This window comes from Heptranchias perlo, chromosome 30, assembly GCF_035084215.1.
Source record: "Heptranchias perlo isolate sHepPer1 chromosome 30, sHepPer1.hap1, whole genome shotgun sequence".
Taxonomy (NCBI): domain Eukaryota; kingdom Metazoa; phylum Chordata; class Chondrichthyes; order Hexanchiformes; family Hexanchidae; genus Heptranchias; species Heptranchias perlo.
The window spans coordinates 2,248,583-2,266,579 of record NC_090354.1 but is presented as its reverse complement, the minus strand read 5'-3'; the positions used below and the strand labels follow the sequence as shown (position 1 = coordinate 2,266,579).

Here is a 17,997-nt window from a genome sequence, read left to right as displayed (position 1 = left end):
GGAAATAAATGTGGCCTTGTCAGCAATGCCCACATCCTGAGAATAAATATCAATATAATCAGTCTAAACCAGACAAGTTGGTGAGAAAAGATTTTACAAGTTTTTTTTTTAAGAAATCCATTTATTTAACCTTTCTAGAAAACACTGTGGGAATTCTCCTCCACTTATCATCCTAGATATACAGCACCAACCATGAGGCAAACACTCAGGCTCTTGCTTGAATCTAGAGACACCCAGGGATTATAGCTGCACCCTGAAAAATACTCCACACCAAATCCATTCACTCAATGCAAAAAAAAAAGAAAAATTGGATGAGAAATATCCTGAAAATGAGCAGAAACATTCACCTGGATCCCTGACACAAGGGGCTTAATAGGAAGCAAAGTGGAGGATGGGTCCAATGCAAGACATGGCCTTGAGCAACTATCCCCTGACCCAACACACACAGGAAGGGGCTGCAGCTGAGTCAGAAAGGAGATGACTTTTGATTCTCCTAGTCCTGGACAGTGAGGGCAGTTCTCCCAAAGCATTAAAGGCACCTCCCAGGCTGGCTCATTCTCTGCTTTCAGCAGTTGTACGAGGCCTCAGTGTGTCTGGGAGTGAGTGGATGGAGAGTCAGGGCCCCTCTGCTTCCGATCACTATCACTAAAAGAGAACTCCAGCAGTTTTGGGCTGTAATGACTAAGTTGCTTGCTGTACATCTCCGTCTGAGATCACTCAACCGCCACCAAACACACGGGAGGTTTGCCCGATCCGGCTATTGGGAATTCTTCACTTCCTGAACCCTGAAACCCCCCACCCCCCCCCCCGAAAGTTAATTTAAATTTGATCTTCATTGAACAATATCTGGAGACCTAACAGACAGCAGGAGAATCAATCACAGGAACACCCAACTCTACAAACTCCTGGTCTGTGGAAGGCACAACCTCGAAAGGAATAAATCAAAACAAGAAGCAGCAAAGAGAGGGAGAGGGAGAGAGAGAGAGACAAAGAAACAAAATGCAAAGTGGGTCATTAAAATGAACCATTTAACAGAACAGAGAGTTGAAAACCGTTTCAATCAATACGGTGTCTATAGGGTGCCTGCTTTGGAAAGTTTTTTTTGTCAGATCTTTAGAGCTCGTCCTTAACACTCCGTTCATTATCCTCCTCGCTCTTCAGTTTCAGCTCATCGGCGGTGATCTTCCCGTCTTTGTTGCGGTCCTGATTCCTGAACATGTCGTTTATCAGCTTGTCAGGATCTTCGGTCGGTGAAAGACGGCCCGTCCCTGCGTCGACCTGCGCCATGATGTAACTCGAAAACTACCCAAACAAATAACAAGAGGATGAGTTAGAACGGGAGAGTAATCCCCGGGCTCTCCCACACACTGCGTCTCGGCCTGTGTGATCTCCCTTGCACAATCGAGGGCCTATAGATCATTACAATTAGTGACTCCACCCGATGGGGCTGACAGGCAGTTACCTCCAGGGGAAAGTCCTTGAAAAATCACACTAATGAAAAAACCCCAGAGGTTCAGAATTTGGGCAGCAGTACCGATTATACGCCAACGGTATTGAGCCAGTGCATTAAATCAAATCGGATCTGGATTATATCGGATTACAAACCAGAACAAGTTATTCTGACACTGTCCAGGTCACTGTTGGCCAGTCCTGGAGTATGGAGCCTAGTTTTGGTCATGCTGCCTCAAAAAAAGACTTGCAGAAAAGCCTCAATGGTCTGGAATTATCTCTCGCATCTCTATGAAGCTCGACATAAGACAACAACTTATTTTGACCGGAGACAGAGGACATCAGGTTACATCGAGTCTACAGCACAGAAACAGGCCATTCAGCCCAACTGGTCCATGCCGGCGTTTATGCTCCACACGAGCCTCCTCCCTTCCCTCCTCATCTCACTCTATCCTTCTGCTCCTATCTCCCTCATGTACTTATTTAGCTTCCCCTTAAATGCATCCATGCTTTTCACCTCAACCATTCCTTGTGGTAGCAAGTTCCACATTCTAACCACTCTTCAGAATTCTCCTGAATTCCCTATTGGATTTATTAGTGACTGTCTTATATTTATGTCCCCCACCTGATCCAGGTTCTTCAGAATATTGAAAGGGACGGATCATGTCGAGGTTGGCAGTCTGTTTAACTTGGACAGTGAGCACAGAGCTTGAGGACAGTTAGAGTTTAGAATATTTTTATCCCTCAGTGGATGTGGAACAAACTCAGAGATAAGGAACAGTTACCCATCACCCCTGTGCTCACTGACCTAATTTAACTCCCGATCCACCATCATCTCAAATTTAAAATTCTCATCCTCGTGTTCAAATCCCTCCAGGGCCTCGCCCCTCCCTATCTCTGTACCCTCCTCCAGCCCTACAACCACCGCGATCTCTGCACTCCTCCAATTCTGGCCTTGACCATCCCCGATTTTCTTCGCCTCACCATTGGCGGCCGTGCCTTCAGCTGCCTGGGCCCTAAGCTCTGGAATTCCCTCCCCAAACCTCTCCGACTCTCATCCTTTAAGATGCGCCTTAAAACCTATTTCTTTGGCCAAGCTTTTGGTCACCTGTCCTAATATCTCCTTATGTGGCTCGGTGTCAATTTTTGTTTGATAGTCGCTCCTGTGAAGCGCCTTGGGATGTTTTACTACGTTAAAGACACGATATAAATGCAAGTTGTTGATCTATTCCTGTTGATTAAGGGGATTGAGGGTTATGGAGATATTAATAGATCCATTTGATTCACACCAGAGTTAGGAAGAGAACATAGAAACCTGGCCGGGCGGGGGGAGCAATTGAGACAATGATTGAGGGAGTCCTGCATGGACTGTGGAAGGACTGGGCTTAATGGGCCCAGTGACATTTCTTGTTGTGAACCATGTTTCCATTATTTGCGAATGAGCTGCTGTAGACGGGCCACGTACCTCCTCAAATTCAACCTCTCCGTCCTTGTTGAGATCGAGCTCATCGTGAAGTTTGGCTGGGGCTTTTTCATTCCAAATGAACAGGTAACCCTCCGGGACTCCAGCCTTCAGTTCCAGCAGTTCCACATCGAACACCAGCACCGCGCTTCCAGGGACGTCTCCAGCTGGTCGGGGTCGGGGTCGGGGTGGGGGGGGGGGGGAAGGAGATGACAAACAGACAAAAAAATAAAATCACTTCAAAAATACGCCCTGTGGTAGAAGCTCGAGCAGGAAGACAAAGGTCACAAACTAAGGATACAAACAAGGATCTCACAGCTCCAGACATTGGCTTAACAACACACATTCAAAGGAACACGGGCACTGGTTGGGGGAGAGGGACTTGCGTTAAGCAGATAGGATGGGTGAAGGGGATTCTGAATGCGGCCAAGCTTTGGGCCATCTGTAGTTGCATTGTGGGGGGGGGCGTTCAGTAGACAGTGGTGAGTTGGGATCACTCTATTTTAACACTCCCAAACAGTATCTCCCAAACACCAGGCAAAAATGTGTTAAGACTTAGGAAATTCTCAATTTCAGGCAGAGGAAGGAAGAATGTGAAGGACAGTGGATTTTATTTTTATTCATTCTCGGGATGAGGGCATTTATTGCCCATTCCTAATTGCCTTGAGAAGGTGGCGGTGAGCAGCCTTCTTCCTGATCAACTGCGGTCTGTGTGGTGAAGGAGGGCCGTTTGATAACTTCTGTCTGAAGTGGCCTAGCAAGTGCAAGAGCCAACCACGGTGATGTGGGTCTGGAGTCACGTGTAGGTCCAGACTGGGTCAAGACGGCAAGTTTCCTTCCCTAAAGGACATTAGTCATTTGGAGCTAGTCCAGGAGTGAGAGGGGAGGCTGGAAGACGGTCTTCAGATATGGGAGCTTTGTTTGATATGGAATTGGTGTGTGTAAACCCATGGCCCTGCCCATATCCTGTGCCATTAACACATCACTGCCTTAATGTGGAAACACATCCTTGCACAACTGAGCTGTGGTCCGAATTAGCGTCAGAGAATAAAACCTTCAGCTTTCTCTCACCTCCCTTCTCTCCGTGGGCAAGATGTGGGGGGATCATCAAAATCCGCTTCTCTCCAACACACATGTCGAGCAAGCCCTGGGTTAATCCTTCAATCATTTTTGAGGAGCCCAGGACTAAATTCTGAGCAGTTCCATGATCACGGCTAGAGAGCAAAACAAGAGGGGGTGGGAATTAGTTGTCAGTTAAACTCTTATGCAATTCCTTGGTTAATAGCAGCTGATATCAGGTGCCAAGTAATATAGACAACCAACCGCAGCCCTGATATTACCCACAGTAGGAATGGAGCCCTCACCTGAAGGTGCTTGATCACTACCAAAATATTGAAAATTAATTTTAAGACTTAATTAAACTCTATCCCCTCTTTTGTCAGCCCTGCAGTCAGTGCCCCAGCCAGGTCCGTGCCTAGACAGACAGTGAGGGTCAGTAGGCTGTTTGACCCCATGGATCCCATCCCACCCTCCCCCTCTGGAATCCGCACACCAGCACCTTCCTGTAGGATGCACTTATAGAATCATAGAACGGTTACAGCACAGAAGGAGGCCGTACGGCCCATCGAGCCCATACTGGCTCTCTGCTAGAGAAATCCAGTTAGTCCCTCCTCTGCCCGTTCCCCGTAGCCCTGCAAATCTTTTCCCTTCAAGTACTGATCCAATTCCCTTTTGAAAGCCAATGATTGAATCTGCCTCCACCGCCCTTTCAGGTCATAACCACTCGCTGCGTAAAAAAGTTTTTCATCATGTCGCCTTTGGTTCTTTTACCAATCACCTTAAATCTGTGTTCTCTGGTTCTCCACCCTTCCGCCAATGGGAAGAGTTTCTCTCCATCTACTCTGTCTAGACCCCTCATGTAAGGAATCTTACAACACCAGGTTATAGTCCTTACATTTGTCCACCCCAGTCCATCACCGGCATCTCCACATCATAGACCCCCTCATGATTTTGAACACCTCTATCAAATCTCCCCTTAACCTTCTCTGCTCTAAGGAGAACAACCCCAGCTTCTCCAGTCTATCCATGTAACGGAAGTCCCTTATTCCTGAAACCATTCTAGTAAATATTTTCTGCACCCTCTCTAAGGCCTTCACATCCTTCCTAGAGTGCGGTGCCCAGAATTGGACACAATACTCCAGTTGTGGCTGGACCAGTGTTTTATAAAGGTTCATCATAACTTCCTTGCTTTTGTACTCTATGCCTCTATTTATAAAGCCCAGGATCCAGTTTGCTTTTTTAACCGCTTTCTCAACCTGTCCTACCACCTTCAACGACCTGTGCACATATACCCCCAGATCTCTCTGTTCCTGCACCCCCTTTAGAATTGCACCATTTAGTTTATATTGCCTCTCATTAATAGGAATCAGGAGTGAGAAACCCAGCTAATTTATCTTCTCCTGAACCCAGTGGATGGGAGGCGTCTGGCACTGTCCCACTGTAAGGGGCGTCATTATTGAGCCAATGGACTTAATTTCTTTCTCTTCAGTTTCCCCAAACAAAATGGCAGACAGGAGTCCTGCTCTCAAGCCTCTGCCGCTCTTGAAGTTGAGAATGAGGGAAAGAGAGAAAGAACTTGCATTTATATAGCACCTTTCATGTCCTCTGGACGTCCCAAAGCACTTCACAGCCAATGAAGTTCTTTTGAAGTGTGGTCACTGTTGTTTTGTAGGGAAATGCGGCAGCTAATTTGTACACAGCAAGATCCCACAAACAGCAATGTGATAAATGTTCAGTTAGTCTATTTTTGGTGGTGTTAGTTGAGGGATAAATATTGGCGAAGACACCGGGGAGAACCCCCCCTGCTCTTCAAATAGTGGCTGTGGGATCTTTTGCATCCACTTGAGGGCAGACGGGGCCTCAGGTTAATGTCTCATCCGAAAGACGGCACCACTGACAGTGCAGCACTCCCTCAGTACTGGCACTGGGAACGTCAGCCTGGATTATGGGCTCAAGCCCCTGGAGTGGGCCGCCAACCCACGACCTTTTGACTCTGAGGCGAGAGTGTTCGGCAGTGGTTAACTCACTGTCCAGATTTTCTCCTCCTTCCCACTGTGGGCAGGGTCTCTCGAGTGTGGATGTGATGTCCAATCACTCTATGGCATCATGTATCCTAACTGCACTCTTAATGTTCTGTCCCCTCCACCCCAGTATTCATCCCCACCTCCAGTAACATCACAGGCAAACAGAGCTATTTCAATAGAAAGGCCCATAACGTACGAGGTGTAGAGCTCGGTACCATCCATGAGAGAAGCGTTGTAGTGGTACTTCACGTAGTCATTCAGCTGGGAGGTCTTGTTACAGCCGTCTGGCTTGAAGTAGGGTTGGATTTGCACCTTGTCCTTTGGATTGTGGAAATCAACGATGTGAACGTCAAAGACCAGCACAGCAGAGCCTGGGATCTTATCGGCTGGAGATCAAAACCCAGACAGTCAACCCATGGGACAGACGAAGACCACAACATAATGAACTTTACTTGGCACAGGGCACACTGGGATCTATGCTAAGAACATTAGAAATAGGAGCAGGACCATGGCTGATCTTCAACCTCAACTCTACTTTCCTGTCCAACAGATGCACTCGGGCTACGGAATTGAGAGAGGTAGGATTTCAGAGTGGGCGAGCTAGGAGCACATGAAGTGGACAACTCAATATAGAAAGAACAAGAAAGACAGACAGACCGAGACACGGACAGACCGACCGAGACATGGACAGACCAAAGACAGACGGACAGACAGACAGGCATTTAATTTATATAGTGCCTTTCACGACCTCAGGACGTCCCAAAGCGCTTTACAGCCAATTAAATACTTTTGAAGTGTAGTCACTGTTGTAATGTAGAAAACGCAGCAGCCAATTTGCGCACAGCAAGATCCCACAAAAAGCAATGTGATAATGACCAGATAATCTGTTTTTAGTGATGTTGGTTGAGGGATAAATATTGGCCAGGACACCGGGGAGAACTCCCTTGCTCTTTTTTCAATAGTGCCATGGGATCTTTTACATCCTGAGATAAACATCAGTAACTCCCTGGATGGCCTAATGAATAAGGCACCAGCCAATGAAGTACTGAGCCACGGGAAGGTGTTGGGATTGATCTCTGATTGGTGCTGAGGTAGCTCATCTCTGGAGCCATTCCTCCTGCGAGATTCCGTACAGTGAGAGTCAGTCGGCTCTCCTTTTATAGGAGGCCAACAGCTGGTTCCTGGACAGGAGTGGAAATTCGGGCCAATTTTTAAGCCTCCCTACCCGAGGGTAACTCAGGCCAATTGTACTCACTGCCACCCACTGGCTGAGATCGTCCAACTCAGCACAGGCCTGGGACCGCACCTGGGACCTTGCTGGTGTTTTGCCCAGTGCCACACCAGCAGCTGATTCAGTCACTGAGTGGTTAGGGCACTCTCACATCACCCTCCGAACGAGGAATTCTTTGACGTAGACTAACTGGAGGGATTGGATTACGAGGAGCGATTGTGTAAATTAGGAAAAGAGGTTGAGAGGTGATGCGGTTGCTGTTTTTAGGATTCTACAGGGACTGGGATAATGTAGAACATGACGGAACAGTAGAACCAGAGGACACGGCCTGCGCTTGAAGAGGGGCTAAATTCAAAACTAATCTACGGAAGCAATATTTCAGTGAGCGAGTGGCCAATCTATGGAACAGGCTCCCCGGGGAGACGATGGGAGCAGTTAGTGTCAATTCATTCAAATGTACATTTATTTCAGAAAATAACATTTTGGGATCCAGTATGTGAGTAATTTGAGACATGACGTGTGGTGAGTGTAACAGGCTCGGGAGGAACCGGTGACTTTGGACCTCTGGTTCCCAAAGCTCTCCCCCACTGGGGGTTTTCCTCGCCTCGTGTCTGGGTCTGTTGTAGACTCACTGATAGAGGTTGATTGCCTCGATTAGTCAACAACTCCATTATCATTGGATCATGTGACTACCAGGATGGGAGAAGACGAACTAGATGGACTTTGGTCTTTTACTGTCACGCAATTCCTATGTTCCTCTCTGATCTCCCATAGCAATTCTAACATTTAGCTGCTAACTTGCCCTGTCCCTTTAAGGCCATTGCTCAGAGAGGTGGGTAATGGTCCAAATAGGTCCTGAGGTCAATTAATAGCTAATTACTGTTGCTGATAAAAGTTCCTCTGAATTGGCAGCTGGCGGTCGCTCGCCTTGGTTTTAAGGTCAGAAAAAGCAGCAGGAAATTATTTGCTTTTATTCCCCTCTATTTTTAAAAAATTGTTCAGTTGTGATTTGTTGTCATGACAACAAGTTGCATTTATATAGCGCCTTTAACATGGTAAAACGTCCCAAGGGGCTTCATCGGAGGGTTATCAGACAAAAATCTGACACTGAGCCACATAAAGAGATATTAGGTCAGGTGATCAAAGGTTTGGTCAAAGAGGTAGGTTTAAAGGAACGACTTAAAGGAGAGAGAGGGAGAGGTAGCGAGGCGGAGAGGTAGCAAGGCAGAGAGGCGGAGAGGTTTAGGGAGGGAATTCCGGAGCTTAGGGCCTAAACAGCTGAAGACACGGCCGCCAATGGTGGGGTGAAGGACATGGGGAATGGGAAAAAGGCCAGAGTTGGAGGAGCGCAGAGATCTTGGACGGTCAAAGTTTTTAATAGCCCGTTTTTTGCTTGCAGCTCATAGGCCCAAATCTCAGTGTGTCTGCGCTGAAAGTTTAAATTCCTTACCGACGCCGTTCTCTCCGTAGGCCAGGTGTGGCGGGATAACAACTCGCCGTCTCTCTCCTACACATGCTCCTAGTAAACCTTGGTCTATCCCAGTAATGACATAACCCATCCCAATGTAGGTGTCGTACGTGTGATTCCGTGAGTAACTGAGTTAAAAACACAAGTTAGAAACATATTGAACATATCGTCAAATGTGGTGAGACCATTGAGAGGCCTCCAAGAGTTCAATCACCATCAGATGGTGAAGCCCCAACAATTTCTGCTTCAATTCCAGGCGTTAACAAGCTGCGGATTGAGTGGGCTGAGAGCTACACTCTAACCTCCAACAGGATGCAGAGAAGCTCCCCCAGGTTCAATCCGTATTCCGTGCCTAGGTAGCTGATCTCATCCAGGATAGCGATAGAGGCACCAGTGGAGAATGATCAGCCATGGGCCCCAGTATTGATCATCAAACCAGCTTCTCCTGCTGGACAGTGTAAACACGTGGACCTTGGGGACAGACGGGTCCAGGTTTGGCTGTGATAACTACTCATGTCGAACGGCCGGCTGACACTCAAATGTCCAGGCATCACACATGGAGAGAGGTAACTACTGGGCTCCTGGCACAGACTGGTAGACCCGTAATCCCAGCAAGAATCAGTGCCAGGGTCGGGATCGCCAAATACCCCTTGCCACATGACTGCTGTCGACCATCTGCCGACCCGGACAGGGTGCCAGTGGCCTTGTGCTGCCCCTTTGCTGAAATACCTTGCCGAGTCTGGCACTGCTCAGTCAGCCCGTGTTGAACGCAGGGCACAGAATCCAAATTTTAAGAAGTTAGTACAGACATTAAAAAAGAGAATCCCTTTCCCAATTCCAATAAACCGTCTCAAACCCAAACCACATGACCTGCTCCCTAGGGGCGTTACAAGCCAGACGGAAGGTTCCAGCTCACTGTCTCGGGAGGTTTGTGAGCCCACCACTCAGTAACAGACCGTGCCAGAGCTCCTCGGAGTGCAAAGGTGAAAGGTCAGCGTTCCATCAGGGCCAGAATCTTCCAGAAACCTGCATGAACCGAAGCTTCTGCTATTAACTCTTTAACAAATAAATATATATATAAATAAATGTACACACACAAACCACAGCAAAGTCACAATGAGTTGAACTATCACCAGATATGAACTTACAACTACAGCACAGCAGGATCGCTACATCTCCAGTTAAATTTTATTTCTCAAATTCTGAACATTTAAACTTCACAAAAGATTTTTTTTGTAGGAAACGCTTGAGGTGGAAATCGGTACTCAGAGGGTTAAATACCAGATTTTAAAAAGTTCAGAGTTCAGTGCTCGGATTCCATTGCACTTGTTCGGTCCTGTGAGAATCCTGTGTGAAATCCCATTAATCATCGGCAGGGTGAAAAACTTCAAGCATTTGTTAAAATCCTGTTCAGTCACCGACTAACTAACGTCCCACGGTGTCCCCATGGTCTGGCTCAGCGCAGCAATACCCAGTCCTGCATTCCATTCCGCACTTATGTTCCAGTTTGAGATGTGCGCGAGATGCAGGTGAGGAACAGAACGCAGCAGTGGTAAGGCTGGGCAGAATCAGACATGCTGCCCTCTCTGCCCACACGATTTGGACAGGTGAATCAAAGGTCAGGACGGGCGGTGGGTAACAGCTCATACAGAAGGTAAGGTAGCACCAGAAACTGGTCAAGGGAGTCAGGACACATCTGATGTGCGTGTGTGTTGTTTTAAAAAAAAATAAAACCTAGGTAATTTCTGCATTGCACGAAAAGCAATGTCTTTCGTCCTGCCTATGTGTGTCTGGTCCAATAAATCAGCAATCACTGAGATTCAATTATTCACATGACTGTGCAATTTTCTGCTTTACTTGTAGTGCTGGGACCACCCCGAGATCCAGGATGCAGACTGAGGCGTCAGCCATGGCTCAGTGGGAGCACTCTCGCCTCAGTCAGAAAATTCGTGAGATCAAGTCCCACTCCAGAGACTGGAGCACATAATCCAGGCTGACACTCCCAGTGCCAGTACTGAGGGAGTGCTGCACTGTCGGAGGTGCCGTCTTTCAGATGAGACATTGAACCGAGGTGCCCTCTCAGGTGGATGCAAAAGATCCCACAGCCACTATTGGAAGAGGAGCAGGGGAGTTCTCCCCGGTGTCCTGCCCAACATTTATTCCTCAACCAACATCACAAACAGATTATCTGGTCATTTATCACATTGCTGTTTGTGGGATCTTGCTGTGCGCAAATTGACTGCTGCGTTTCCTACATTACAACAGTAACTACAATTTTAAAAAACTTCATTGGCTGTAAAGCGCTTTGGGACGTCCCGAGGTCGTGAAAGGCGCTATATAAATGCAAGTTATTGTTGTTGTTAAGGGAGCCCTTCTGAGTGACGCAAGGACATTACGCTCTGTACCAGAGGCAGCCCCTTTACATTGTGTTAAAAAATTGTCATTAAGAATCTCTAGAAGATTACTCTGCAATTTTCATTTCCTACACCAGGGTGTCTGTGCGATGGGGAGGGTTACTGAGCAGTCAGACTCTGTCCAGGCAGGTCTGCTCCTTGGAGACAGTACACAGAAAGTCAACAAGTCCCATCAGGTCAGTTTTCTTTCATCAATTTTGTTTCTCATTTTATTTAATCACTGGCATCAAAAGGCAGGCACATCTGCAGAGGGACAATTTGAGAGTGTAGTGGATTCCCTCAGCTTCAGTAAACAGCCCGATGGTTAAATTATAGAAAGAACAGGCAAACCTGGGAATGCATTTTTTAAATAATTATTTATTCCTGTGATGTGGGCGTCGCTGGCAAGACCGGCATTTATTGCCCATCCCTAGTTGCCCCTTGAGAAGGTGGTGGTGAGCCGCCTCCTTGAACCACTGCAGTCTGTGTGGTGAAGGTTCTCCCACAGTGCTGTTAGGAAGGAAGTTCCAGGATTTTGACCCAGCGACGATGAAGGAACGGCCGATATATTTCCAAGTCGGGATGGTGTGTGACTTGGAGGGGAACGTGCAGGTGGTGTTGTTCCCATACACCTGCTGCCCTTGTCCTTCTAGGTAGTGGAAGTCACTGGTTTGGGAGGTGCTGTCGAAGGAGCCTTGGCGAGTTGCTGCAGTGCATCCTGTGGATGGTACACACTGCAGCCACAGTGCGCCGGTGGTGAAGGGAGTGAATGTTTAGGGTGGTGGATGGGGTGCCAATGAAGCGGGCTGCTTTGTCCTGGATGGTGTCGAGCTTCTCGAGTGTTGTTGGAGCTGCACTCATCCAGGCAAGTGGAGAGTATTCCATCACACTCCTGACTTGTAGATGGTGGAGAGACTTTGGGGAGTCAGGAGGTGAGTCACTCACCGCAGAATACCCAGCCATTTTTACATCTGCTAGTGTAAAGTAGAGCTCCCAAGACTGACCTCTCACCTTCAGTGAAAACTGGATTCCTTGCAATAAAAAGCCAAGTTTATATCCAGCTGAAATTAGATTTTGTGTCTTACACACCTAACTGGCCGGTCTCCCAGTGTCACTTTCAGAGAGCAATATGGCGTGTTAACAGCACACGTACCAGATACAGAATCCCACCTCCTCCACTTTGAGTCCAACGGTGCTAAAGTATTTTTACAGGGTTAGAACTGAGAGGTTATACCTGTCAGGAAAGGCTGAACAGGCTGCGGCTTTTTTCTCTAGAAAAGAGAAGACCAAGGGGTGATCTTTAGATTATGAAAGGGTTCGATAGGGTAGGTGTGGAGAGAATGTTTCCACTTGTGGGGGAGACCAGAACTCGGGGCCATAAATATAAGATAGTCACTAATAAATCCAATAGGGAATTCAGGAGAAACTTCTTTATCCAGAGAGTGGTGAGAATGTGGAACTCACTCCCACAAGGAGTAGTTGAGGTGAATAGTGTAGATACATTTAAGGAGAAGCTGGATAAACACATGAGGGAGAAAGGAATAGAAGGATATGCTGATAGGGTGAGATGAAGAGGGGAAAAGAGGCTCATGAGGAGCATAAACAGTTGGGCCGAATGGCCTGTATCTGTGCTGTAAATTCTATGTAACTCCCATTGCCAACAGCTCAGATAACACTTTTCATCTCATGCCTGCCACCAAGCCAACAACAACCACCTGCATTTATATAGCCCTTTTAACGTAGCAAAATGTCCCAAGACGCTTCACAGGAGCCAAGGTAAATGCAAACATTGGTCACTCCGTGTACAGGAACTCTCCCTCCCTCCCTCTCTTCCTCCCTCCTTCCTTGGGGGAATGCCCTGCCCCCACTCATGACTGGAATGACCTCACCGTGGGCTGAAGCACAGGATGAGCAGTGAATGTGAATTCTCACTCACAACCAACTCAGTCTTGCTGCTGTCCACTGCTGTAGATCGGCCTCAACATGTACAAGGTTCCTCATGGATTGTTTTCTCGGTTTTGTATTGTGTGTTTTCCTTATTTTGGGGCTATGCAGCCAGTACTGTTGATTCTGTTTGTGTAAGTTGACCAGTAGAAAACCATAGTGTCACATAAAAGACAGACAGACTTGCATTTATATAGTGACTTTCACGACCTCAGGACGTCCCAAAGCACTTTACAGACAATGAAGTGCTTTCAAAGTGCAGTCACTGTTGTAATGTAGGAAACACGGCAGCCAATTTGCACACAGCAAGGTCCCACAAACAGCAATGTGATAAATGACCAGATCATCTGTTTTAGTGATAGCACCATAGAAAAGATACTGCACAGAAGGGGGCCATTCGGCCCATCATGTCCACGCCGGCTCGAAGAACAACCAGGTGCCCATTCTAATCCCACCTTCCAGCACCCGGTCCGTAGCCCTGCAGCTTACAGTGAGAATGCCTACGTGGCGCCCCCTCTAATGAAAATGCATATGTGGTAAGCTTTTAGTAGTTCAGTGAGAGATAATCATGTCCCTCCCCTCTCTGAAAATGTATAACTGTATGGATCTTTGTATGTAATTTTGCCTGTTCTATGAGATTGACAACAGCACTTTAGGTGCAGGTCCAGGTACTTTTTAAAAGAGTTGAGGGTCCCTGCCTCTACCACCAATTCGGGCAGCGAATTCCATACACCCACCACCCTCTGGGTAAAAAAGTTTTCCCTCATGTCCCCTCTAATCCTTCTGCCAATCAGCTTAAATGTCCTCTAGTTCTTGAACTCTCCGCTAGGGGAAACAGGTACTTCCTGTCTACTCTATCTGGGCCCCTCATAATTTTGTACACCTCAATCAAGACTCCCCTCAGCCTCCTCTGCTCCAAGGAAAACAACCCCAGCCTATCCAATCTCTCCTCGTAGCTGCAATTTTCAAGCCCTGGCAACATTCTTGTAAATCTTCTCTGCACTCTCTCCAGAGCAATTATGTCCTTCCTGTAATGTGGTGACCAGAACTGTGCACAATACTCCAGCTGTGGCCTTACCAGCGTTTTGTACAGTTCCATCATTACATCCCTGCTTTTGTATTCTATACCTCGGCTAATAACGGAGAGCATTCCGTATGCCTTCTTCACAACCTTATCTACCTGTACTGCCACCTTCAGGGACCTGTACACATGCACTCCAAGGTCTCTCACTTCCTCTACCCCTCTCAATATATTCCCGTTTACTGCGTATTCCCTTTTACTGTTTGCCCTCCCTAAGTGCATTACCTCACACTTCTCCGGGATGAACTCCATTTGCCACTTTTCCACCCACTCCACCAACCCATTGATATCTTCTTGGAGTCTACAGCTATCCTCTTCACTATCAACTACACGGCCAGTTTTTGTGTCATCTCCAAATTTGCCAATCATGCCCCCTACATTCAGGTCCAAATCATTAATATATACCACAAACAGCAAGGGACCCAACACTGAGCCCTGTGGCTCACCACTGGAAACGGATTTCCATTCGCAAAGACATCCATTGACTTTTTCCCTTTGTTTCCTGTTACTGAGCCAATTTTGGATCTAATTCACCACATTTCCCTGTATCCCATGGGCTTTTACCTTTCTGACCAGTCTGCCATGTGGGACCTTGTCAAATGCCTTACTAAAATCCATGTAGACAACATCCACTGCACTACCCTCATCAATCCTCCTCGTCATTGCCTCAAAGAATTCAATCAGATTTGTAAGGCATGACCTTCCCTGAAAAAAAATCCATGCTGACTATCCCTGATTAAACCATGCCTTTCCGTGATGTTGGTTGAGTGACACCACTTGGCCAGGACACCAGGAAGAATTCCCCTGCTCTTCTTTGAAATAGTGCCATGGGATTTTTTACATCCACCCAAGAGGGCAGACAGTGCCTTGGTTTAACGTCTCATCCAAAAGACGGCACCTCCGACAGTGCAGCACTCCCTCAGTACTGCACTGGGAGGGTCAGCCTGGATTATGTGCTCAAGTCTCTGGAGTGGGACTTGAACCCAGGACCTTCTGACTCAGAGGCGAGAGTGCGACCCACTGAGCCACGGCTGACATACGACCAGGTTAAGAGGTCTTCCTTAGTATTGGCCACCGGGAGTTAGTTGGTTGGGTGGGGTATTATGGGCTGGGCTGTATATTGGTGGATGTTCGGAGTGTTACAGCTCTCGATGATTCTGTTTGCACAAGTTGGGGGGAGGGGGGGGGGGGGGGGGACAGGAAGTAATTTTCCCTTCATTGTTACCAGTTCTAACGTTTAATAAAAAATGTCATGAGCAAAAACAGGTGTGCGGTTCGAGAGCTCACCTGGAGTCAAAGAAGGTTCCGTCTAACAGGCTGCCATTGTAGTGATAGCGGATGAAGTCTCCGGTCTCGATCTTGCGGGTGCAGGGCTCTGGGACAATCTGCTTCTCTATGGAGATGGTGTCATTCTGGTTGTGCAGATCGAGCAGCAGCGTATCGAACACCAGACTGGCCTGAGGGGGGATATCACTACCTGACGGACACAACAGCAGGAACTGGTCAAAACTGCAACGGGGAAAGAGACCCGGCCACTTTAATTATTCACACCGGGAATGGCAATTATCTACACGCACAGAAACACACAGAAACACACACACACACACACAGTCTCCTCACCCCCTGTCAAGAGGCAGATTAAAAACCCTAACTGCCCTGCTCCTAATCCAGCGAATGGGATGAATGCTGCCGCACATCTAGGGAAGCCCTTGCACCTCATGGGTGAAGATGAGGGAGAGGAGGCTTGAAACGAGCTAAAATTTGTCTTTTGATCAATCCTACTATAGGTCGGAGCTCCTCTGAACTCTCCTCTCTCGTTCACCTAAAACCCCGGCCTACAACCATTTCCTCCTCCTCGCTGCATCCTCACTGCGGTGAAATCAAAATTCATCGCACCATCTCCGACTCCAGTTCATTCTTTCCCAGGACCTCAAACTTTAGAACTCCAGCCCTCCCTCAGTCTCCTCTTCCACCTACAATTTTCAGACTTTTAAAATCCAAGCTTGATGTCAGTTGACCGTTACGTCCTGATTTTCTTCATCTTCCTTCTTACTCTTTCCAACCTCGGTGATATCCTACACTGTGGGCCTTGACCCTTCACCTCGGTGGTATCCTACACTGTGGGCCTTGACCCTTCACCTCGGTGATATCCTACACTGTGGGCCTTGACCCTTCACCTCAGTGGTATCCTACACTGTGGGCCTTGACCCTTCACCTCGGTGATATCCTACACTGTGGGCCTTGACCCTTCACCTCGGTGATATCCTACACTGTGGGCCTTGACCCTTCACCTCGGTGGTATCCTACACTCTGGGCCATGACCCTTCACCTCGGTGGTATCCTACACTGTGGGCCATGACCCTTCACCTCGGTGGTATCCTACACTGTGGGCCTTGACCCTTCACCTCGGTGGTATCCTACACTGTGGGCCATGACCCTTCACCTCGGTGGTATCCTACACTGTGGGCCATGACCCTTCACCTCGGTGGTATCCTACACTGTGGGCCTTGACCCTTCACCTCGGTGATATCCTACACTGTGGGCCTTGACCCTTCACCTCGGTGATATCCTACACTGTGGGCCATGACCCTTCACCTCGGTGGTATCCTACACTGTGGGCCATGACCCTTCACCTCGGTGGTATCCTACACTGTGGGCCATGACCCTTCACCTCGGTGGTATCCTACACTGTGGGCCATGACCCTTCACCTCGGTGGTATCCTACACTGTGGGCCTTGACCCTTCACCTCGGTGATATCCTACACTGTGGGCCTTGACCCTTCACCTCGGTGGTATCCTACACTGTGGGCCTTGACCCTTGACCTCGGTGATATCCTACACTGTGGGCCTTGACCCTTCACCTCAGGTGGTCTTATAAATTTAGAAACTATTTTCTTCCTCCATTCATGTATTTTTGGGGGGAGGGGGATTCAGCTCCTCCTCGATTCCAACTCGATGTGAATGTTGGAGGTGAAGTTGCATTTTTTAAAAAATATAATAAATGTCAGGGGCAAACCCATGTCCTGGCACCAGATCACAAGGTGTGCGCCATCCGACCCCATCGAACTGCACCTGTACTCAGTGACTATTTGGAACTGTTCTGAACTTGTAAAACCGGGCGTCTCCTGCAATTATTCCAGATTCCATAGACTCGTTGCCTTGGATACAGGAGCTATTTTATCAGGAGACAGAGGGTGAGAGCAGAAACTTTTCCTACAAGGCTTGTGTTTGGGAGGGAGGGGGAGGGAAACTAAGTATGAGAACAAGTGAATGACACAGAGAGAGGCCAATGATGACCGCACTCTCGTCCACATCCTGTGCTCAATGGGTCGAAGCTGTGTAACCGGGGGGGGCATCACAATCACAGACCTCATTCAGACTTAGCACCAGACAGTGTTTGGGGGTGAGGAAAGAGTGTGAAACATTAGCTGTGGGGATTACCCCTTACTCTTTGTATTAACCCCCCCCTCCGATCTCAATCACCAGCCAAGATTAACAGACAGGTTAATTGTTTTTATTAGGCAAGGGTTACAGGACCGAGGTGAGTAAATGGAATTAAGATACAGACCAGCCATGATCTAATTGAATGACAGAACTGGCTGGAGGGGCTGAATGGCCTGCTTCTAGTCCCATGTCCTTGGCTGAACGACCGTTCTTAACAATCAGGTCCTTCGATGCCGTGTCTGCCATCTGTTCTCCCCCTCTCCCCCCACCCCAAACACTGTCTGGACAAGAGGGTATCAGCATGTGTCCACTCCTGGACTGAAGGCACAGACTCATCCTGAGCAATTGTCTCACACCCATTCTTCCTCCATTGAACCTATATGAATGAGCATCAGCAAGCTATTTGACTGCTAGGGCATCACAGTTGAGCATGATCATGTCA

At 47.9% G+C, this 17,997-nt stretch overlaps 2 protein-coding genes across 2 annotated transcripts in view; one reads left to right on the top strand and one right to left on the bottom strand.

The window, feature by feature from the left end:
• Positions 1-100: 100 nt before the first annotated feature.
• On the bottom strand, positions 101-17,131 carry fkbp10a (FKBP prolyl isomerase 10a). Its single transcript, XM_067969153.1, has 7 exons — positions 17,128-17,131; positions 15,399-15,588; positions 8,676-8,821; positions 6,191-6,380; positions 3,983-4,125; positions 2,915-3,078; positions 101-1,302 (listed from the first exon to the last, which is right to left on the bottom strand). The coding sequence occupies exons 1-7, from the start codon at positions 17,129-17,131 to the stop codon at positions 1,114-1,116; spliced, it is 1,026 nt and encodes a 341-aa protein (XP_067825254.1). The 3' UTR covers positions 101-1,113.
• Positions 17,130-17,997, top strand: part of LOC137300056 (endoplasmic reticulum protein SC65-like) — a 9,732-nt gene continuing 8,864 nt past the window's right edge. The window contains exon 1 of the mRNA XM_067969152.1: positions 17,130-17,219. Within this exon, the coding sequence (XP_067825253.1) occupies positions 17,130-17,219 (90 nt within the window). The remainder of the gene's footprint in view (positions 17,220-17,997) is intronic.